Raw genomic sequence first — 24,425 nt, forward strand, 5'->3', positions numbered from 1 at the left:
TCTGGGTTAGCCTCTGAGGGGATTCTCAATGCCGAGTGTGTGAGAACATAAGTTTGCATCTGCAATTTTCCTCTCTATCCTCACATAATTCCCTTTAGGTGGCCACATTCTGATGTTCTGCCAATGATGGTAGTCAATGAGCCAGGATGAACTATCAAGGTACAGGCTACAATATTCAAGCCCAAGATGTTATAGCCTGCTTTCATTTCAAGAAACAGTGTATAAAAGTACAACGTCATTATTTTTAATTCTGTGTCTTTGACCTCATTTATTTGTTTGCCGAAATTGGCAAATATTTAAGTGTTTGAACCCAGTTTGTGACCGTTGTACATTTTGTCTACATAAACAAGCAGCAGGGCATGTTTCCACACTGTCAAACAGCAGGAGGACATCACCGCTTGAAAATATTCATAAGTACAGCCAAGAGAACTTATTTCGTAACAGGGTGAAGCCTTGTTCCTTCTAATTGGGGTGAGCTGCATTCATCAATTCCACACTTCCCCTGTAAGCCCACCATAAAGTGACACTGCAAAAATGTCCAATATATTACGCCATGATGTCAGGTCGCCTAAATGTTGAACAGACTCAAGTACAAATTCTAAATTGACATTGCATGTGTAATTGTCACAGCTTGCTTTGATGGTCTTTGTGAACTCATTAAGGACTTCTCAATAGAGAACTCGGTGGGAGTCCACCCAAAAAAAACCTTTATTGGGAATGCATGAGTGCTCCTAATAATTACAACTTTACTGGCACACTGATCCAAAAGAATCTTGCTGAAACTTTCCCAGATCAGTGAACGCGGGGTGTGGGGGTGTGTTCCCTGTGCCATGTACTGCTTATTCAGACAGTGTTTTCCTCCCAGCCCAGGTAGAAGGAGAACAAGAAGCCCCAGAGATGGGAGTGTGTTGGACAAGTTACAGACGTTGACCAAAATCATTAGTTTACACAGTGAGTCATCAACAACTTGGGAATGGGGAAAACAGTCCTGAACGTATTCACCAAAACAACAACAACTTTAAAGTACAGAAATAAAATAAGGCACTTTTCAGAAGCATTATCAGATTATAACAAAACAGCAATAGACAGGAAAATGCTAAATGGGGCACCCCAAAGTCTAGCTTCAAAGAGGGAAGGAGAGGGGTGCGGGAGTTTAAGAAGGGAGCCTCAGAGTGCAGTTAAAGGATAGATGTCTAATCAACAGCTGGATGCTGCAATGAGGAGACATTAGGGTGTTTAATCCAGAAGGAAGAGATACTGGATGGGCTGAAGGATTACCTTCATATAAAGCCAGCTTACCATCTTCGTTGCAGTAAAAGGACTCAATAGAAACAGTATTCTGCTTTTTTTTAAGATTTCGGTTCTATATCTTAAAATCAGATAGGGAACTTGAGGGGCAACTTATTCACACAGAGGATGGTGCATGTATGGAACATGCTGCCAAAGGAACTGGTGGAGGCTGGTACAATGACAACATTTCAAACACATCTGGAGGATATATGAGTAGGAAGGGTTTAGGGGGATATGGACCAAATGCTGGCAAATGGAATTTGGTCAGATTGGGATGTCTGGTCAACGCAGACAGGTTGAACTAAGGGTCTGTTTTCATCCTGTAATATTGTATGACTCTATGACTAACTTCTGAAATCAGAGAACAAAAATTTTAAGTTATATCAGCTCAACCTCATACTTTTCCCCCACAACCCTCAGTCTCACCTCCCTCTCTCACTCCAGTTTGTCTCAGTGTCTTCATCCAGTAATTTATCTAAGGATGTGTCTGGAAGAGCTGAGGTTGCATCAACACACAAGGTCCAGTCTCACGTTCCATACTATAGGCACATTGATTAGATGATTGGGTTAGAAGGAGAAATTCTTCACACAGTGACATCAATCTCCTAAAATGAAGATGGTGGAGGAATTTTATAGAGTTTCTAAAATTTTTTGGGGTAGATAGATTTTCCCTCTAGTCCTTCTGTCTTCTCAAACCATGCCCCTGTGAAAACAATGGTGACTGTGAATTTCCATTGAATTGGTCCATGACTCAACATCGCAAGGTCTTGCAGTGGTTTGCCATTGCCTTCTGCAGGACGGCTGACCAAGAAACTCTCCTGCTTGTCTTCACATATTGGAAGGATTTACAGCCTGATAATCAACCCATTTGACCACATCACAGAAGTGTCTTCCAAGACCATCAAGCCCAGAAGTGAACCTCAGACATAGAGATTCTGGCCCAAGGCTGGGGATGCTACCATGATAACATCTCTCTGTACTGAGTGCCTACACGCTCAATCATACCCTGCATATGCATGCTCATCTTCACTGAGTGCATATATACCAGCCCATACTGTGTATATGCCTGACATACTGACTGTGCACATGCCCGGCCATACCGTGAGTGTGTACGCCGGGTCATTACTGTACAAACGTGACTTACTGACTGCTTTCAGCTTGTGTACTTGTTCTTGAAATGTGATAACACTAGAAAGCTTACATTTATTCACCTTTCATGCCTGTTTTTACATTGGGATTTATGCGGTACACTGGTCACTGACCAGTGATACTCTCAGAATAATCCTTTGCATTCACTAAAGTGTTACGATTAGAGTCATAGTGTAATACAGCTTGGAAACAAGTTCTTCAGCCCAAACTGGTCCATACTGGCTCAGCCCACTCATATAATTCCAATTGCCCACATTTGGTCCATTTCCCTCTAAACCCTTTCCATCTGTGTACTATATAAGACAAAAAGGTTTAGAGCTGATGAATACAGCAGGCCAAGAAGCATCAGAGGAGCTTGATGGTCTGGAGACCCGAAACATCAGCCTTCCTGCTCCTCTGATGCTGCTTGGCCTGCTGTGTTCATCTAGCCCTACACCTTGTTATCTCAGATTCTCCAGCATCAGCAGTACCTACTATCTCTGGGTACCTATCAAAATGTTCTTTAAATGTTGCTATTGTATCTGTCTCAACCACTTTCTCTGGCAGCCCATTCCATTTATGCACCACTCTCCGTGTGAACTGGTTTGCCCTTCAGGCCGTTCTTAAATCTTTCCCCTCTGACCTTAAACCTGTGCCCTCTAGTTTTCAATTCCATATCTGGGGAAAAAGACTAAATGCCTTCATCCTATCTATGCCTCTCATGATTTTATACACCTCAATAAGATCGCCCCTCATTATCCTACATTCCAAGGAATAAAATCCTATCCTGGCCGACCTCTCCCTATAACTCAGGCCGACCAGAACTGGCAACATCCTCATAAATGTTCTTTGCACACTTCCAGTTTAACTATGTCTTTTCTATAACAGGGTGACAAAACTGTACACAATACTCCAAGTGCGGCCTCACCAAAAACTTATACAACTGTAACATAACGTTTCAGCTCCTATACTTAATGCCTCAATCACTGAAGGCCAGTATGGTAGGTGCCTTCTTCACCATCCTGTCTACCGGTGATGCAAACTTCAACAAGCTATGTATTTGTACTTGTGCTTATACTCCTAGGTCTTTCCGTTCCACAACACTCCTCAGGACCTTACCATTTACTGTAAAAGTCCTACCTTGGTTTGACTTTCCATAGTGCAACCCCTGTGGCACACCACTAGTCACAGGCCTCCAGTCTGAGAAACTACCTTCAGCCATCACTCTCTGCTTCCTACCATTGAGCCAGTAGTGAATCCAATCAGCTAGCTCTCCCTGGATCCCATGTGACCTAATCTTCATGACTAGCCTGCCGTGTGGCACGCTGTCAAAGACCTTACTAAAGTCCATATAGAAAACATCAACTGCCCTATCCTCATTACCTCTTTGAAAACCTTTAAAAGATTTGTCAGACATGACATCCCATGTACAAATCCATGCTGACTATCCCTTATTAGAACTTGACTATCTAAATGTTGGTTGGTCCTGTCTCTCAGTATCCCCTGCCTTGTTCCTTGCCTCATTATAGGCAAACCCAACAAGAGTCATACTACTAAGTAAGAAAGAACAGCGGATGCTGTAAATCAGGAATCCGACTCCTGTTTGCTGTCCAGAAAATGCTGCTGGTAGGATGTGGTCATTAAATAGGGATAGGATCAGTAATGACTACAATGGCCACACTTCCGCAGTCCAATAGCCTTCAGGCCTTGGGGTCTTGACAATGGATCAATTGATGAAATACTGAAGGAGCACAATCTCTAAGGAACAAAGTCAGCACCTTTAAAGTACTGAGAGAGAGATGCTGATCAATCACAACATCTTAAAACACAGCTAAAGGCCCATCAGCTCTCAGCCAGCTCTTTGTTAGGGCTGCCGGATTAGTTCGAACCCCTTAGTCTTTGTCCATAGTTTTGCAAATGTTCCCTTTTCAAGCATTTATCCAATTCCTTTTGGAAAGATTCTCTTTTCTCTGTTCGCACAATCCTTTTCAAGCAGGGGATTCCAGATCACAACAACTCACAGTTAAAAAAAACTCCTTAATCCCACTTTGGCTCTTTTCTCATAATCTTAATTGAATGGTGGCATAGGCTCACTTAAATGTACCTCCTGTTCCTGCGAGATAATTGCACTGGGAATGAGAGGGGCAGAAGTGGGGGAAGGGAAGTTTAATTTTGTGCTGCAAGGGCTATCTAACTTCGAAGAATGTTCAGTGATTCAGCTTTTTTCTCTCTCACTTTAGCAAAATAATTCAATATCGAGCAAAAGAATTGAACACTCTAAATGCAACTCAGCCAACAAATGGGCTGAAACATCCAGCTCTAGTCATATAAGTACAGGTGAATCCATGCAATAACTGATCTCAATTAACAATTTAACTCCTGGTTCCAAAGGTCCAAGCAAAATTGAGAATAACTTTGCATTTCTCATGCTGTTTCAAAAGCAAAACTTATCTGACTCATTCATTCTGTCCCAAGAGCCAAATACCAGAACGCATAAGTCTTTAACTCCTTACAATTATAATGTGCATATAACCTAATAAAAAATGTATCAAGAAACTTCATAGGAGCGAGTAAGAAACAAAATTGTCCTCTAGGATTGGTGTTAACCTTTCACCCCAGGTTGTCAATGAAAGTGATCTTTCTTTTGGCAAAGGTCTGTTATGCATGCAATTGGCACAAGTCTATTACCAGAACAAAAGCTGACCCAAAATATAATATAATTTTATGTAAAGAATGCCAGGTAAATTGAGATATCACACTATAGAACTCCACCTCACCGTCCCCCTACACCAAGCCTACCTTCTGCTATTAAAAACTTGCATCAGGGATTTAAGCACATTACAGCCTTAAGAACAAACATGGTTTCTCCTTTTCACACCTATCATATACACCTTTTTGCACCTCAATCTCTCCTTAACCACCTTTTGTCTTTTGCTCTGGATATCCTCATCATCTGTTCCACTTATTCCTTCTCCCTTTCTGTCAAAAGCATAAATGCCACCATTTTCCAACCCCCTTCAGTTCTGAAGAAGAATGTTATGGATTCCAAATATTAATTCAGTTTCTCTCTCCTTAGGTGTGACCAGACCTGCTGAGTTTCTTCAGCAATTTCTGTTTTTGTTTCGGATTCCTCACATCTGCAGTATTCCACTTTTACTGCCGGCCTTTATATTTTTGATCATATCTTTGGATATGGAAGCTGGATGGATTAGCCATGGGAAATGCAGGGTTACAGAGATAGGGTAGGAGAATGAGGCTATGTGGGAAACTCTTTGGAGGGTCAGTGTGGACCTGATGGGCTGAATAGCCTGATTCTGCAGTGATTGTATAGTTCTATGACAGTCTGACTAATCGCAGGGACCATAGCAGTTTCAAAAGAAAGCCAGCCGCATTTACTCAGAGACAACTAGAGGTGGACAATAAATGTCAACTTGACAGTAGTGACAGAAGTTGCTGTTTAGTGTTTGTCGTTTAGACAATTGACATTAGTCAGTAAAATGGGAAGGAGCAAAGGTACTTTCTACTCCATTTCACAGTAGCCTGAGCACCTGGAGGGCAGATTAGTCAGAGATAAGCTGGATGAACACTGCAGGCCAAGCAGCATCTCAGGAGCACAAAAGCTGAAGTTTCAGGCCTAGACCCTTCATCAGAGAGGGGGATGGGGAGAGGGTTCTGAAATAAATAGGGAGAGAGGGGGAGGTGGACCAAAGATGGAGAGAAAAGAAGATAGGTGGAGAGGAGAGTATAGATGGGGAGGTGGGGAGGGGATAGGTCAGTCCGGGGAGGACGGACAGGTCAAGTAGGCGGGATGAGGTTAGTAGGAAGGAAATGGAGGTGCGGCTTGAGGTGGGAGGAGGGGATAGGTGAGAGGAAGAACAGGTTAGGGAGGCGGGGATGAGCTGGGCTGGTTTTGTGATGCAGTGGTGGAAGGGGAGATTTCGAAGCTTGTGAAGTCCACATTGATACCATTGGGCTGCAGGGTTCCCAAACGGAATATGAGTTGCTGTTCCTGCAACCTTCAGGTGGCATCATTATGGCACTGCAGGAGGCCCAGGTTGGACATGTCATGTAAGGAATGGGAGGGGGAGTGGAAATGGTTCGCGACTGGGAGGTGCAGTTGTTAGTTGCGAACTGAGCGGAGGAGTTCTGCAAAGCGGTCCCCAAGCCTCCGCTTGGTTTCCCCAATGTAGAGGAAGCCACACCGGGTACAGTGGATGCAGTATACCACATTGGCAGATGTGCAGGTGAACATCTGCTTGATACGAGAAGTCATCTTGGGGCCTGGGATGGGGGTGAGGGAGGAGGTGTGGGGGCAAGTGTAGCACTTCCTGCGGTTGCAGGGGAAGGTGCCGGGTGTGGTGGGGCTGGAGGGGAGTGTGGAGCGGACAAGGGAGTCGCGGAGAGAGTGGCCTCTCTGGAAGGCAGACAAGGGTGGGGATGGAAAAATGTCTTGGGTGGTGGGGTCGGATTGTAGATGGCGGAAGTGTCGGAGGATGATACGTTGTATCCGGACGTTGGTGGGGTGGTATGTGAGGATGAGGGGGATTCTCTTAGGGCAGTTATTGCGGGGGCCGGGTGTAAGAGATGTGTTGCGGGAAATGTGGGAGACATGGACAAGGCCGTTCTCGACCACTGCGGTGGGGGGTGGATTTGTGGTCCTTGAAGAACTTGGACATCTGGGATGTGCGGGAGTGGAATGCCTCATCCTGGGAGCAGATGCGGCGGAGGCGGAGGAATTGGGAATAGGGGATGGAATTTTGGCCGGACGGTGGGTGGGAGGAGGTGTATTCTAGGTAGCTGTGGGAGTCATTGGGCTTGAAATGGACATCAGTTTCTAGCTGGTTGCCTGAGATGGAGACAGAGAGGTCCAGGAAGGTGAGGGATGTGTTGGAGATGGCCCAGGCCCACTTCCTACAGGCAAAGGGGGTGGCCATGGGTACCTGCATGGGCCCAAGCTATGCCTGCCTCTTTGTAGGTTATGTGGAACAGTCCCTCTTCTGCACCTACACTGGCCCCAAACCCCACCTCTTCCTCCATTACATTGATGACTGTATCGGCACCGCCTCTTGCTCCCAAGAGGAGCTCAAACTGTTCATCCACTTCACCAACACCTTCCACCCCAACCTTCAGTTCACCTGGGCCATCTCCAACAAATGCCTCACCTTCCTGGACCTCTCTGTCTCCATCTCAGGCCACCAGCTAGAAACTGATGTCCATTTCAAGCCCATTTCCACTCCCCCTCCCATTCTTTAGATGACATGCCCATCCTGGGCGTCCTGCAGTGCCATAATGATGCCACCCGAAGGTTGCAGGAACAGCAACTCATATTCCGCTTGGGAACCCTGCAGCCCAATGGTATCAATGTGGACTTCACCAGCTTCAAAATCTCCCCTTCCACCACTGCAACACAAAACCAGCCCAGCTCATCCCCGCTTCCCTAACCTGTTCTTCCTCTCACCTATCCCTTCCTCCCACCCCAAGCCGCACCCCCAGCTACCTACTAACCTCATCCCACCTCCTTGACCTGTCTGTCTTCCCTGGACTGACCTATCCGCTCCCTACCTCCCCACCTATACTCTCTCCACCTATCTTCTTTTCTCTCCATCTTCGGTCCGCCTCCCCCTCTCTCCCTATTTATTCCAGAACCCTCACCCCATCCCCCCTCTCTGATGAAGGGCCTAGGCCCAAAACGTCAGCTTTTGTGCTCCTGAGATGCTGCTTGGCCTGCTGTGTTCATCCAGCTTCACACTTTATTATTTAGGGCCGATTAGTCCTTGGTTTTGTTTTATAATGTGAATGGATATGTTAACAAGATACTGATATATGGCATGATGTAGCAGTGACACCAGAGGTCATGCTGAAAAAGAGTTTGCAGAAACTTACCAGAATCGGACAGCAGTCACTCACAGGAAAGTGGAAACAAACAGAGTCCAAAATGACCAGAAGAAACAAGGATAGTTATTTTTCCATTGTGCAGAATAGAACCAAACCACAAGCCTTGTGGCAACACAACTCAGCTTCACGTCCAATCTGAGAGGTGGAATCCGTGAGTAAAGCAGCCCCTCAATACTGCAGTGTCAGTCTGGATAAGGAGTTCAGTTCTCTGACCTAAGGTTTAATTGAACTCACAACATTCCAATCCAGAGGTGAAAGCTGTCGTCAGAATCTAGGCATGTGCAAGACATATATAATATGCATCCCTTCCTCTATACGTTGCATAAACCAAATGTATATGGGGAACTTGCAAGTCATTCAGAGGGATTTCGGAAGAAATAGTCTGTCTTTCTGCTCTCTCCTAACATGTTTGAATTTCTTGTGGTTTACATTGCCAGTCTCCCTCAGTTTTCCTATGAATCTTGCTGCTCTGTGACAAAGAGGAGGTTGCATGCAGTAATTGCGCAGAAACTTGCCATAGAAATATATTTTGTTTCTGTCTCAGGGAATGTCGCAGGCTGATCATTCACTAGCTTCAGCAAAGGGAAAAAAGAACATAAGTCTAACATTTGTCAGTTTAACTTTCCAGAGTTTGGTTAAATATCTACAAACAGCTCTCAAACTAATTTCGTATTCAGGGCTCCAAATGTCAACAACCTTCTAGTTGCTAAGGGTTCCTAAACTGGCTCCTCCCAGGCATCCTAAACCCTCCCTTGGCCTCAAATGCGCTTCATTTATGTCCGACTTGATCATAGCCATACACAACTTGAACTGCCTGCACTGAGAGAGAAAAGTAAGTACTAATAATAATCATTATATGCAATGTGTTGACTGAAAGGTGGAATTCTGCAGTTTTTGTTTCTTTTGACATCACAACGATTTTTGAGTGTAAGTTATTGCTGCTAATTATTGTTCCTGGTCTTGAGGCATCTATTGGAGCTGAATAGGATTGAGTTTTTTCTTTTTTTTAAGCTTAATAATAAAGAGATTCTCCCTCTCTCTGTCTTCTGGTTTTAATTATTATGCTGGAGTACAGCAAGATTGAGAGAGTCAAAATCAACAATTTAAGGCTTTTCCCTTTTTTCAAGTTTGGTGCCTCTCAGCAATCCCTGAAAATTGGCAAACCAGTTTTGTAGTGAGGTGCTGTAGCTCTAAGCTTGGGTTTTTGAAGCCTTAACATCTGGATCCCAAGAGCTCTCGAAATAATTGAGATCATCAGCTCTCTTCTGTTTTCAAAGCTGCTAATCACATTTTTATTAACTGTAGCAGCAATCTTCTAATATGATCTGCATAATTCTGGATGGGATGGCTGGTTTGTCATACAGACGCCAGCACAGCAGGTTCAATTCCCACACTGGCCGAGGTGAACACGAAGGACCTTCCCTCTCAACCTGTCTGAGTTGAGGTGACCCTCAAGTTCAAGTACCACCAGTCATCTCTCTCTAGTGAGTCCTCTGGGACTATGATGACTTTATTTACTTTACCACTAGATCATAAGTGGAAATAAATAGTGCTGGATTGCAGCAGGATGGTGTATCCAAAATTGCATGTTGCAAAGTGGCGGTATTTAGTTTCACCTTGCCACTCTTGGGCCCACCCAATGCATTTGGCATCTAACGTTGCTTTAGAGGGAAGGGGTAGAGAGGCAGAGGCTAACTGTGGCTGTCCTACCCTAACTACACAATTAGGTGCCATGCTGACTTTGACATCCTGCTCGATTTTAATTTTCATTCTGGGTGGGGGTGTAAGACCCACCCAGTGCCACGAATTTCCCAGCTGGAGGGTCAGGTTAAAATTGGCTCCTATTTGAGCTTAGGATTGGTGCTTTCTTCTCAACCAAAAAAGGGGATCTGCCCACGATCTGGGATAAGCTCATGCCTGAGGAAGAGGAAGCCACAAATCCACCTGAATCACCGGATATTGGGAAATAGTGGGACTGAGCTTGCCAACACTTGGTGCAGCAGAAATTGTGCCAAGCGAGCACCATCAATAAGCTCATAAAAGGAAGAACCTGCATTTAAATATTGTCTTCAAGACCTCAGGGCATCCCAACACTGTTCACCACCAATGATATACCTTATTTATTGTAATACAGAAAATACAGAAACCAGGTTATGCATAGCAAGTTTCCACATGGAGAGATGAAGAGACATTTCTTTACGTACCGATTCACTGCCTGAAAGAGGGAAAGTACAGAGGAGTGGAAGGAATGGGATAGATTAGTCAAAGAGCCAACACATACTTGACAGGTAGATGGAATGGTCTCTTTCTATGCTGTAAGATTCTATGAATCTTTAGGGTTCAGAGAGATGTGTGCCAAATAGTGGCAAATGGGACTAAGTCAGATTGAGATGTCTGGTCAGCACAGACAAGTTGGACTGAAGGGTCTTTCCATACTGTATAACTCTATGATTCTAGAATCTATGACCATTTGCTTTAATGACAGTCATCAAAGGATTAATATTTCTAGCATACCAAAGAGAACACCCTACTCCAACGGGTTTTCTCTCATAGTTGAAAGACGCGCAGGTGAGATGGATTGGCCATGCTAAATTGCCTTGCAGCGTCCAGCGATGTGTACGTTAGGTGGGTTAGCCAATGTAAACATCAGGCTATGGGGATAGGGTGGGTGTGGGTTTGGATGGGATGGTCTTCAGGGGGCTGATGCAAACTAAATGGGCTGAATGACCTCAATCTGCACTGTACATATCCTATAATTCTAGGTAATGACAGCAGGTTTCCTTCCCTTAAGGGTATCGACAAATGAGGACAGAGCTTTCCTGATCTAGTGATGCAACAACTCTACCATTATATCCTAGTCCCTGCTGTTCTTTTGGCAGTGAATCTTTATCAAGCAACTCAACCCAGAATAACCTGTATCATATCTTAGAGCATAGAAAGAGACCAGTCCATCTACCTGTCAAGCATGTGTTGACTCTTTGACTAATCTATCCCATTCCTTCCACTCCTCTGTACTTTCCTTCTTTCCCCAGGTGATATGATTGTAGAGCCTGAACAGTTCAAGCATTTACAAAGCAAACCCTGTTTTACTGTTTTGGGGTTCAAATCCTCCCCTGTTATTTGGGAATGAATTAGATGCTTTGGAAGATGACGATTGGCAGCAGGTACAGTATTTGTCAGGGTTACACCAATTCTTCATGTCAGTCTGAAAGTAAACAGAAGGGACTTTTCATCCAACTCAGAGCTGCTTGGTCTGCTCTCTTGGGTCAGTGCATCTTTTCCTGTTGCATTTATCTCATTCCAGGTTGATCACAATGAAGAACAATGTGAAGTTATTGCTGTCTGTGACAGTGCTGCTCTCCTTAGCCACCGCACAAACAGGTATGAATGTGAAATCTTGCATTGAAATCAAAACTAGCTGAATTCATAAAAGGGCAGTACAGTGGATCGGTGGTTAGAGCTGTTGTCTCATAGCACCAGGGACCCAGATTCAACTCCACCTTCAGGCAACTGCCTGTGTGGAACTTGCACATTCTCCCTATGCCTGCATGGGTTTCCTCCACTTTCTTCCATAGCCCAAAGATGCACAAGTTAGGTGGATTGGTCATGAGATGTATATGGGAATGGGGAGCAGGCCTGCGCGGGATGCTCTTCAGAGCATCAGTGTGGACTTGAAGGGCCAAATGGCCTGCTCCCACACTGTAGGGATTCCATGATAATGTGTTATGTTCTTTGAAATAGAAGCACTTGCATTTTTACAATGCCTTTCAAAATCTCAGAATGCCCTGCACGAAATACTTCTGAAGTGCAGGCACAGTTGAAATATGGAAAATGCAACAGCCTACTGCTTACAGCAAACTCAGAAGACAATTAGGTTATGACCAGATAATCCATGTTTGGTCAGAACAGCAAGGAGAAGTTCACTACTCTTCAACAAAATAAAGCTGTTAGATCTTTAAATACCTACTTAAGCACGCAGACAGGATCTCAGTTTAACTTCTCAGCTGAAAGACAGTATTCCTGACAGTGCAACACTTCATCAGCATTAGATTGGAAGTGCCAGCTTGGAATTTGTGCTCAAAGTCTTTGGTGTAGGACACAAAATAATTCAGCTTTTTGACTCAGAGATGGCCTAACCAACTGCTATCCTCCGACCAAAATTACTGAAAACAGAATATCTGGTCATTATCACTTTGCTATCAGGGACCCTGCTGTGTTCAACTTGACTACCAGATTTCTCATGCTTCAAAAGTGGCCACTTCAACAATACTCAATTGATTGTAAATGTTTTGGGATTTCCTGAAGTTACCAAAAGCACTATAGAAGTACAAGTTCGTTCTTTAAGGTGGCTGTAACTGTTTTCTGTGCCCAAGGGACATAGAGAATTGGATCTTTGTTGATCCTTGAAGAAATCCATGTTGGAAATTGTGCACAGATCGATTGTCATGGAAGATTTGGAGAGTATTCAACTGTGACTGGAGAGTCATCGAGACTCAAAGCATTGTCTTGCTCTCTCTCCATGGATGCTGCCTGACCCATTGTGATTTCCAGCATTTTTCATTTTTCAGTCATTCAACTGTGATGCTTTGCTAGTCGAATAGGCTTCCTATGTGAAGGTGATTACACCTGGGTGGGATACCAGTAGGCATTCATTAACCTTTGAAAGCAGTATTTCCCTGGGAAGCATCCGTGCCTTTGGGAAAGCAGGAAGACGATGTTGAAATATTTGTTCTAAAGAGTGTATCACGGTTGTCATGTTCACCACGAGTCTGAGCTTTCTGCTTTTGTCACTGGGCCAATTTGGATTTTCTATCTGACCAAACCGGATGCAACCATCGCAGCCCCACGCCCCCTTCCCCCACCTTGGGAACTCTTGAGCTTTTAGTCTATCTCCTTGAGTGAAATTAATGAAAGTATAGATGCCTTAGTGAGATCCTGATCTCATTTTCAGATTCAGACAATGGTGAAGCAATTAAAAGCTGGGATTCTTTATTGAAAATGTCTATTTTTAAAAATGATTACTTTCAGAGTCCCAGCATGTTGGCTTTCTCACTGTTCTTCATTCAGTTGTAAACTTCCTTTTTGGAGTGGAGTGAAAGACCTCTCTTGTTCTTTCTGGTTTATTTTATCAGTTTTATTGTCAAGGATTCAGAATTGGAAGAGGAACAGAGTGAGAGAGGGAGGGCTAGAGTATGTGAAGAGGACTCCTGAAACAAAACATAAAACGCACAAGAGAGAATTTAGGCCAATTTATCAACCTCCCACAGCGTCACAGGGCTGAAAGCTGATTGTATCTCATTCACCTTCTAATGCAGGAGATGTAGATGGGTCAGGGACATTCCTCAGGCAGTGAAGGCTGTCAGAATAGGGGTAACACTCCTCTTAAATGTAAAGTAATGAGATGCATCTTCTTTTTTAGCATATTCCCAGAAGTTACATTTCAAAATAGATCTGGACAAAATCACGTAGTGGGTTTTGATAAAACAAACAAAGAGGAACTGTTGAGAGTCGAGGGTGAAAATTAAAACTGAACACATTACCTAACAAATTGGCAGAGATGGCCACAACCTGATTTGCAATCTCAGTCAGAATCCACCAGGCCCTGGGGATTGATACAACCGAGTAATTTTACCAGGCAAGTAACAGGAAACCACATTGCTGTGGGTCTGGTGTCATATGCAAGCCAGATGAGGATGGCTGATATCCTTTCCTAAAGGACATTACTGAACCGGATATATTTTACAAAAAATGAAAATAGTTTAATTGTAATCTTTACAAAGTCAAGGCTTTAATTCAAGATTTATTGAATGAATTCAAATTCTACCAGCTGCCATGATAGATTCAGTCCCATTTTCACACAGCATCAGCCTAAATTATTTGGCTAACCCACTACCGCTTGACCACTGCCATGGCTTTAAGTGAGTGTGGGATGCCAGGATCATCATGATGAATAGGGACTGATGGCTGTAGAAGCAGGTTGGTTAGACCAATGGGTCTTTTCTTATCTACCATTTCTACATGTTCTTTTGCAGTCAAGATTTAACATAATTGACAAAGGGACCAGGTAGGGAGATGACGATAAATGTTTTTTATGTAGCGAGTCATCATGATCTTGAATGTACTGCCTGAAAACTTGTTGGAATCAGATGCAACTGTAACTTTGAAAAGGGAACTGGACGAAAAGGAGAAATAGACAAAATTATTTCAGATTACTTGGATGACCTTTACAAAAAATTGGAACAGTAATGATGGGCCAAATGTACCTCTTACGTACTCTTAAGTTTCAAAGTCACCAGCCTTGTGATTTTATCAGTTGGGAACTGGATTTCTTTTTTGTTTTTCCATTAAAACAGTACTGATCCTTCAGCCATATGGAGCAACATGTTACAAATTTGATTCCTAGCAGGCACTGATTTCAGTTTAGCAGGGCAGCAGAGTCCTACAGTTGGGCTCAATGCCACTTCAGCAAGGAATGAGGTTGTGGGAAGTAATGGGAGGAGCAAGACTAGAAAAATTAACTGATAGTTGCTAACCAGTGCCTCCTCCTGAATAGTCAAAAAGAGCAGAATTTTCTTTGCTTTTGCTATGTTTTACTGCCTGTGCCAACATCTAAAACCTGGGAGTCTCCCAAGCTAATTTTCTCACAGTTCACTTCTGCTGCTCCTCTAACGCCACCACTGCATGACTCCTCAGTGGTAATGCACAGGCATCCAGTGAGGTTCAAGATTAAACTTGACTGCAATGCTCCTATAGTCGAACAGTTAATTTGCACTGACTGTCTTTAGCGGCATAAATGAAAAATGGCCACCGAGATGAGGTACCAGAGAGCAATGGGTTTTCATAGAACTGCAGCTTGACCTGATTTTCAGCCTAGGAAGGTAAATGATTGCTTTTTGTTGTCTATGTATATCAAAATTAGGTCCTTCAATATTAAATTTTAAATTATGTTTTGGGCATTTTTGTCACTTTGATGCCAGCCTAAGTTTGGGTCCCTTCTCTTTTCACAGGTGCTATGAAGAGACAGGATAGCCTTCAAGAGGTTAGAATGTTCTTTTAATACAAACATAGCCTGTGGGAATGTAACATGTTTAATATTCCTGATATATCATACACATTTGAATATAGAGTTATTTGCTATATATTGCCTATATAATTTTCTAACTAAATTATGTCATATATATATTCCTCATGCATACAAATATTCCCTATATAGATAAATATTCTTTATATTTATAAAAATTTACAATATAATTATTACCACTATATAATGTTCACGCATAAGTATTCTCTGCATATAAACAGTTTATTTTGTATACACTCTTTACATAAATAAACACTTTCTCCAGGAAGATAGATTCCCTATTTATATAGCTACTTACAAATGACTTGGTCTTGGCATATTATTAAGAATTGTACATGACTCATGAAATGAAAATGTAGTCAACTGGGGAGTGAACTGGAAGTGATCTCAGGAGCACAGTCAGATTTGCAAATAGATTTAGTGTGATATTCAATGTGGAGAAATGCAAAGTGATAGATTTGGAGGAGACAAGGAAGGAGAACATGTGGCATGTATCACAGAAGAGTGAAACTGTAAAAGGAGAACAGCAGCAATTCTCATTGACTCATCGGTATTTGCAGCACAGGAGGAAGGTATTCAGCCTGTTTTGCCTGCATTGGTCAACTATGATCCAACTACACTAATTTCATTTTCCATTTTGGCACATAGCCCTGCAGGCCAGAGCAACACGGTGAAAATATAAATACTGCTTAAATGTTATCAGAGTTTTTGATTCAACCACTCTTTCAGGTAGTGAGTTCCAGACTCCCGCCACCCTCTCAATGAATAAAATGTTCCTCATATCCCCTCTTAGATTTCAACCACTTTCTATATATCTATGCCTGCTGGTTTGTGACCCCTCTACTAATGGAAAAATTGCCTTCCTATCCACCCTATCTATGCTCCTCATAATTTTATACACCTCTATCAGGTCCCTCTCAACCTTCGCTACTCCAAGGAAAAAAATTGCTGTCTATCTGATCTGTCCTTAAACCTCAGATAATCTAGCCCAAGCAGCAACCTTGTAAATCTCCTTTGCATCCTCTCTGGTGCAGTTGCATCCTTCCCATAATTTGGTGACCAGAACTGCAGACAGCACACCGGCTGTGGCCCAACTAGCATTTTCTATGTTTCCAGCGCAACCTCCCTGCTCTTGTATTTTATCTCTCAACTAATAGAGGCAAGTGTCTCATATGCCTTCTCAACCATCTTATCTACCTTCCCTGCTACCTTCAGAGGTCTATGGGTATGCACACCAAGTTCCCCTGATCTTCAGTGTGGTCCAGGGTCATAATGTTCACAGTGTTATCCCTCGTTAGCCTTCCCGAAGAGCATTACTTCATACTTTTCATGGTTGAACTCCATTTGCCTCTGCTCTGTCCAGCTGATCAGTCCATTGATATCCCCCTCACTTTTAAAGCTGTTAAACCTGCATGTACTTCTTCCGTTTCTCTGTTCAATTCTTCCAATTTTTCACAAGTTCTCCACCCTGATCTCTACACATGCATCAATCTTTCCATTGTCAAGACCAATGCAAAATCTTCATCGAGGTCTGTGTCCACAGACAGATTACCTCTATGGTCCCTACACTTTCCCTAGTCCTTCACTTGGTCTTTATATATTTTTAAAGACCCCTTTGGGTATTTCTTTATTTTGTCTGCTAATGTTTTCTCATGCGCATACTTTCATTTTCTTTTTAAGACTCCCCCCTGCACTATTTATACTCTTCCAAAGACTTTGCTGTATTGAGCCTTTAATATGTCACAAACTTCACTTTTTCTCTAAATCCTAACCTTTGTGTCTTGTGACATCCATGGTTCTCTGATTCCATCCTTTGTCTCTACAGGAACATATTTGCTCTCTGTTCCCTTTATTTCCTATCCAAATTCCTCCCACTGCACTGACACAGTTTTATCTGCAAGTAGCTACACCGAGTCCACTTGGACTGAATCTTAGCAAAATTAGTCTTTCCCCAGTTTAAAACTTCTAATCCAGGCTCATTCTTATCCTTTTCTATAATTATCCTAAATCTAACAATCACTACCTTCGAAATGTTCCCCTGCTGATACACTATTCACTTGCCTGAGCTCATTTACGAATATTAGGTTCATAACTATCCCTCCCTTGTGGAACTTTCTACAGACTGCTTAAAAAGTTCTGGATGCAATTTAAGAATTTTGTTCCCTCTCTGCCTTGCATCCTCAAACTACCCCAGTTAATAGTTAGGTAGTTAAAATCCTCTACCGGTACTACCTTATTATTCTTACATACTTTGAAATTTGATTAAGTATTTGATTCTCATCTCTCCCTGACCTATTTGTGAGTCTATAGAACACACTCAACAGCATACTTAGCTGTCTTGTGTTTTTTTGCTTTCACCCAAATGGCCCCATTTGACAATTCTTCCAATACATCATACCTCCTTACTATTGTAACTTATTTGTTGATTAATACTGCAACACTCTTCCTCCTTTACTCCCCTCTCTATCTCACCTGAACACTTTATAACCAGCAATGTTGAGCTGATTATCGTCCCCATCTTCCAGCCAAGTCTCAATCATAACTATGATATCATACTCTCACATGCCTACCTGTGCCCCTCAGCTTATCTACCTTATTGTTCATTAAAATGTATTCCATGTAACCTTGTTAAACTTGCTTCTTACTTATCTGGCCTACCCTTCCTCTGCCTTTCAGACTCACTTACTTGAGTTTTAACTCCTAATTCCATCTCAGACTCTCTCAGGATCCCAACTCCCTGCCAATCTAGTCTAAATCCATCTGAACAGCATTAGCAAACCTCCCCACCAGTTGGTCCCTGTTTTTGTTTAGATGTGAGATGTAATCCTTCCACCTTGAAGAGTCCTTGCCTCTCCCAGAAATAGTCCAAACCTCAGGAAACTAAAGCACTCCCTCCTGAACCATCTTTCCAGTCACGCATTCATCTGCTCTATCCTTTATGCTTATGCTGACTACTGTGAGTATCTGGAATTACAGCCTTTGAAGTCCTGCCTTGTAATTTCCTACTTAACTCCCTAAAGTCTGGTTGCAGTACTTCATTTTTCTTTCTATGTCATCAGTCCCAATGTGGACCATGGTCTCTGACTGCTCATCTACCTTCTTCAGAATCCCCTGCAACCATTCTGCTATATTCTTGCAGGAGGTTATAGAGAGACGGAGAGGAATGACAGCACAAAGGGATTTGAAAACAAGATTGAGAAAGCTAGATCAAGGTGTTCCTGGGTTGTATTTTGAAACAGGTCAGAGAGCGCAGGTATTTGATGAGTGAAAAGGATCTGGTGCGATTTAGGATTAAGGTATAAAAGATACAACAACTGAGGCAATGCTGAACTTAGGCAGCTTGTTGGCTGGGTCGCAGATGGAACATCATGCCCAGTTCTGGGACATCTCATTTGAGGAACAAAGTCAAAGCCAACTTGGGGAAAGTCTAAGATTGATCACAATCCATTGAGAAGAGAATGCCAGAGAAATGGAAGTCTTGTTTTTCACAGAGCAGAACAACGTTAAGACAAGAAGTTCTGGGCAATTCCTCATTTTCTCCTTCAGCCAATAAAGGAAGAAAGCCCAGTTTTGATAACTTTAATGATTGAGACTCAATCTCATCAAAATTAAATCTCCCTGTGACTAAGTGCTCCTGTCTGTCCACATGCCCAGAAGAAATAATCAGTCTTGACATGTCCTTCAAGACCATTCAGAGAATGATCCTCCTTGCTAATGTGGCCAATAACATGTTTTCTTTTCTTATCTTTTAGCTGGAGCAGGTCAGAGAAAAGAGACAGCTTTCAAATCAGACACTGAGAGTCACCACCATTCTGGTAATCTTTCCTTTTATTACACATGTGGCACAACCACAAAAACCATAGCAATGCAAATAAATTCCCATCCCTAAACAGGAATTTTTCTCATCAGTTACATGCATCGGCCTTTTCCAGAGCAGTTATGTTTCAGAAGAGCAAAACCATAGTTAGTATCACAGGCCAAACGTCATGATAGATTAGAAACTAACCTTTCACTTCTGGGTTCAAATCCAGCCCAAGATTAGTGGACGATAATGTGCTCTGCCTAAGTAAGGCACTTGTGTGAAATTATTTTGACCGTCTCTTAACTGTCATGATCTAACAGCACCAACATGCTACTGAATTCACAGTCTAACTTGTACATGTCAGAAGGAAGGCAGATATGGGGAAATGGGATGAGCTTAATGTTAAATGAGAATTTTCAATAGAAACTTGAGCCAAACAGATCCAAAGATACTTCAGGAGACTAACAGAGAAATAAAACTTTAATCCCATCAATTATGAGACTGAATCATAAATTGGTGTCCTTGCAGGTACATTACTGCATCACTTCATCCTACCTCAACTTGGAATACTCAAATAATACAAACTCTAGTCCTTCAGATCAGTGCCAAAATTTCTGCAGAAAAATTGGCATCAGTTATACTAGTCCAGAGCCAGCACACTATATCACAACGAAAGAACTCAGCTTACTCATTAGTGCAAAGGACTTGGGGCTGTTAGCAGATTTTATTCTTTAATTTTCAGACAATGAGCTATTGCCACAAGTGATCTGCTGGTGAGAGCAGTTGTTTGGTTGAATATGATGGTACTTCCAGATATTAAAAAAAGGAAAAACAATTGAAACTAAGAGCTGAGGGTTCTTATAGTGCAGTGGTACTGCCCCTATCTCTGAACTAGGAGGCCCAGGTTCAAGTCCCACTTTCTCTAGAGGTATGTTATTATAGGTGGATGAGGAAAATATCTTAAGGCAGTGAATTAATCATCCAGCCTGTCACATAAACTGCAGTGCCAAAATATTGCTGCACTCTTTCAGGTGCCATCTTCTAGATAAGTTGTAAATCCAGGGTTCCCCAAGTGGCCGTAAAAGATTTCACACCCATAATTGTCCTCGACAACATTTATTGCTCAGCTGACACCAGTAGAATAAATATTATTATGTCTGTTTTTGACCTCAAGCTTCCAGCCACTTGCTATTTCAATACACTATCTTGCTGTCATGTTAACATTCCCATTCTAGGCCTGCTGCAGGGCGTCAGCGAAGCCCAGTGCAACTTGAAAGAACAGAACCTCATTTTCCACTTAGGTACTTCACAGCCTTTAGGACACAACATTGAGTTCAACAACTTCAGACTAACACGAACACTGTTCTTCATTTTTATCATACCCTTTCCCATTCCCCTCCATCCACTATAGCGTTTGAATGGATTTTCTCCCAGCAAAGCTGAACTACTGTCTGCTGTACATATTTACCATTAGCAGCTATTCTGCAACTGTCTCTCTCCTCTACTACCGTTAGCACTCCCTTTACCTTTTGCTCTGGACATTTTCACCATATGTTCCATTCAGTCTCCTTTCTTTAACACCAGTTTAAAGGCCATCTTTTAAGGATTCTAATGGTACAATGCCAACGTCCTTACCTCTGGGTGAAGAAGGTCCAGCTTCAGGTCTCACCTGTCCTGGAGGTACATCATACCATGTCCAAAAAGGTTGTTTAAAACAACGAAAACCTATCATGTTCATTCTAAAGAACAGTCATATTGGCCTTGAAGTGTTAACTTTATTTCTTTCTTCACAGATGCTGCCGGCCCTGTTGAGTTTCTCCAACAATTTCCAGCTTTATTTCTGATTGTTTTTGTTGTTGGTGGGAATTGATTGCGTGAAAATTGATTAACATGCTTTCTGACAGTATAATTGCAATTACATTTCAAAAGCACTTAATTGGGTGTCAAGTGTTTTGGGACATCCTGAAATTGTCTAAGACGCTAGAGAAATGAAAGTTTTGCTCTTTAATCTAAATCTCTGCCTCTTTCTCCAGTTTATTCTGACAGAATATTTTCAGGTCTCTTCAGGTTAATCTTTAGTGCCTAAAATTCTATTTCACAAAATATATTCTCCCTTCCAGACAAATCTTAATAAGATTATCTTCCAAAGCACATTTAATGTTGATTTGTGGTGAGAAACATGTACAAAGCCCTGAGCATAGCACTTGGGTAACCAGAATGGATGAGGTTACATGAGGCTAATAAAAAGATTTAAACACTCAGTCAAATTAAAATGGTTAGATACCAGTCATGGAGACAAGAAAGAAAAGATTTTGCATTATAAAACATATTTCATTGGTGTGATTGGTTCAGTAAATATGCTGATGGGGTTTTCTTGACATTTTTATTCAAAAGCAAAGTCCATTTATTATGGCCAAGCCTTCGGGAGGTTTCGAAGGATTCTGTATCGACTTGCTTCAAATTTTCGCAGAAAGGTTAAAATTACGCTATGAGATCAAACTTGTGAAGGACGGTTTCTATGGAAGAAGACTGGAAAATGGCAAATGGACTGGAATGTTGGGGGAATTGATGGCAGAAGTAAGCTCTTTCTTAAGTTTTGTTTTTGAATGTGTGTGATAATCATTGACCATTCTTCTTTGCCTGAGATGGAGGTGGGCCATCTTCTTGAATAAATTATGAGTCTAGGATTACCAGTTCAGGAATATAATCACAATGTCACTGGATACCAATAAGTGGACAAGTAATTTTGATTTTCTCTCCCTGTGGGTTGGTGCTAGTATGCTGTGGTGATTGAAGGTCAATAGCAGAATGGTAAAAGTTGTCATGATGTCTATTGCACATGCCTCCTGCACACAGGTTTTCAGTCTGGTCAGTATGATGTGAGTCAGGCAGCATCAGAGGAGTAGGACAGTCGATGTTTCGGGACTGGTTCTGATGAAGGGTCTCGGCCCGAAACATCGATCCTCCTGCTCCTCTGATGCTGCTTGACCTGCTATGTTCCTCTAGCTCCACACTGTATTAACTCTGTTTCCAGCATCTGCAGTTCTTGCTATCTCAGGATGATGTGGCATCAGACTCCTGATTTTAAGAGAGACGCATTCTATATGGTCTCGGCTCCTAGCACCATTGTGAGATCAGAGTGAAGATGACAGGGAAACTTCCTTTCAGTGAAGTTCGCCAACTTTAAGTACATTTAAGTCATCATTGGACAAGCATATGGACGTACATGGAATAGTGTAGGTTAGATGGGCTTCAGATCACTTTGACAGGTCGGCACAACATCGAGGGCCGAAGGGCCTGTACTGTGCTGTAATGTTCTATGTTCTATGTAAGTGTTTATATTACTCAGATTGTAATGAAGGCATGGTTAATTTTCCATGGCTCAGCATAGGTTCAATAGACCACATATTACAATGAAAATGATGAAGATAAAAAGAGGGAGAATGGACCTTTAGCACTACACTTTTTGGGAGAAGAGTGCCAGGAACGATCAATTTGCAGAGGGAGGCCTAAAGTCACAGAAAAGGTAACACAAGACACAATGGGTGATGCAATAAGGCCTGTAGTTACTTGAAACTGCCTAACCTGCATACTGCTCCTATGTTTTTTACCAATACCTTGGATTAATGAAGAGGAATATCAGGCAGTAGCCACGCTTCTGAACTTTTCCTGATTAAACTTGCTGCTGTGGCAAGTGCTGTTTATTGTGAAATAGCTCTCAACACTCATTGTTTAGCACAAGACATAAGGAAATGGAATGGATAAGGAGGCACCTCCCCCTCTGTTCAGGGATAGTTTGGTAAGGAACAGTATACCCAGCTTAATGTTTAAAGGTTTTTATGTAATTCCAAGCCTGCTGCTGTTGGAGAGAGGCGTTAATTAGTAATTTTCACCACTTCTGGCTGATTCTTCTCAGGAGGCAGACGTGGCCATCGCTCCATTGACCATCACCATGGAACGTGAGAGGGCATTCAGCTTCACCCGTCCATTCATGTCTGTAGGAATTAGCATCTTGATACGTAAAGACTCCAACAACCAGGGTGCCAGTCTTTTCCAGTTCCTGAGCCCATTCTCGGCTAACACCTGGCTCAGCCTTCTCATCGCCTACATCTTGACCTGTTTCTGCCTGTATCTCGCAGCGAGGTATCCTTTCAATGTTTATTGGATTTAATTCTGACCAAACCGCAGTGGAATGCAAGATCAGGCTTCTGATGACAAAGAGAGAAAAGTAAGAAGGAAATGAGGGGGATAAGTAAAGAAGGAGAAAAAGGAGAAAAAAAATGAAGGGACTACAAAAGCTGGAAAAATGAGAAAATCTCCTTAGCTTGATATTTTCCATTCTTCCGGGGAACAAATAGTCAACTTTGTTAGAGAAAATCATAATGATGGTCTGTACAGGAAGAGAAAAGAGCAACATTATAGGAGTTCAAAACATGAAATACTGTGGGTTTTATTCTTTCAGGGAATGTAAGCGTTGCAGGTTAGGCCAATATTTATTGCCCACCCCTAATTAATTGCTCAAGGGAAATCAGGTATCAACGACATTGCAGACAGAACAGAGTTAGCATTGTAACAAGGTCAGCCAGGTGGACTTCATAACATATCAGTTCCCTGGTTGGGGCTGTCAATCTGGTCCAATCAGGGAACCTTCATTGACAGATAAGAACAGGAGTGCCAGACATCCTGTTCACTCTGAGAGCTGGCTCTGAGGGAGCTGGATCAGTGTCAAGAACTTTCTGTGGGTGCATAAAGGGGTGACTTGATGTTGGGAAACCAGCTTCTGTGGAGTTATTTCAAGCATCATCAAAACTTCAAACAGGGCCACAGACCTGCGTTGTCACTGATCCATTCTGGTGCAGCCACTCAGACCAAGAGCTTCCAGCAGCTCAATTGTGCCACTTGCTGGAATTTTGTTGGTGCAGCAGCAGTTTTGTAACTTTACAGAGTAAAACTCCATGGGCTAAATCTTAGAGGGATCGGAACAATGTGGGCTATTGTATAATGTTTGGCAGAGTCGGGCAACAATGAGTGGGGCTATTCACCACTTCAAGATCATCTCATCCCACCTTTTATTACTTTTCACAAGGTCAGAAGTCACACAACACCAGGTTATAGTCCAACCTTGGGTTTATTTGAAATCACAATCTTTTGGAGTGCTGCTTCTTTGTCAGACTTCACCAGATGGTGGAGCAACACTCTGAAGGCATGTGACTTCCAATAAACCTGTTG

The 24,425-nt window shown here is 42.4% G+C and overlaps 1 protein-coding gene and 1 long non-coding RNA gene across 3 annotated transcripts in view; one reads left to right on the forward strand and one right to left on the reverse strand.

Moving 5' to 3' along the window:
- Positions 1-8,928, reverse strand: part of LOC132211094 (uncharacterized) — a 130,071-nt gene extending 121,143 nt beyond the window's left edge. Inside the window, exon 1 of the long non-coding RNA XR_009447402.1 lies at positions 8,302-8,928. This is a non-coding gene — a long non-coding RNA (uncharacterized LOC132211094). The remainder of the gene's footprint in view (positions 1-8,301) is intronic.
- A 100-nt stretch (positions 8,929-9,028) lies between these two features.
- Positions 9,029-24,425, forward strand: part of LOC125466714 (probable glutamate receptor) — a 31,019-nt gene continuing 15,622 nt past the window's right edge. The window contains exons 1-6 of one of the 2 annotated variants that reach the window (XM_048561623.2): positions 9,029-9,145; positions 11,618-11,694; positions 15,321-15,352; positions 19,147-19,209; positions 21,591-21,773; positions 23,113-23,339. In XM_048561623.2, coding sequence (XP_048417580.1) covers positions 11,628-11,694; positions 15,321-15,352; positions 19,147-19,209; positions 21,591-21,773; positions 23,113-23,339 — 572 coding nt within the window. In that variant the 5' untranslated portion in view covers positions 9,029-9,145; positions 11,618-11,627. Of the gene's footprint in view, positions 9,146-11,360; positions 11,478-11,617; positions 11,695-15,320; positions 15,353-19,146; positions 19,210-21,590; positions 21,774-23,112; positions 23,340-24,425 lie in introns of those variants that run through there. The other variant, XM_048561622.2, reaches the window with a different exon arrangement.

The sequence above is a fragment of the Stegostoma tigrinum genome, chromosome 28 (assembly GCF_030684315.1).
Source record: "Stegostoma tigrinum isolate sSteTig4 chromosome 28, sSteTig4.hap1, whole genome shotgun sequence".
Taxonomy (NCBI): domain Eukaryota; kingdom Metazoa; phylum Chordata; class Chondrichthyes; order Orectolobiformes; family Stegostomatidae; genus Stegostoma; species Stegostoma tigrinum.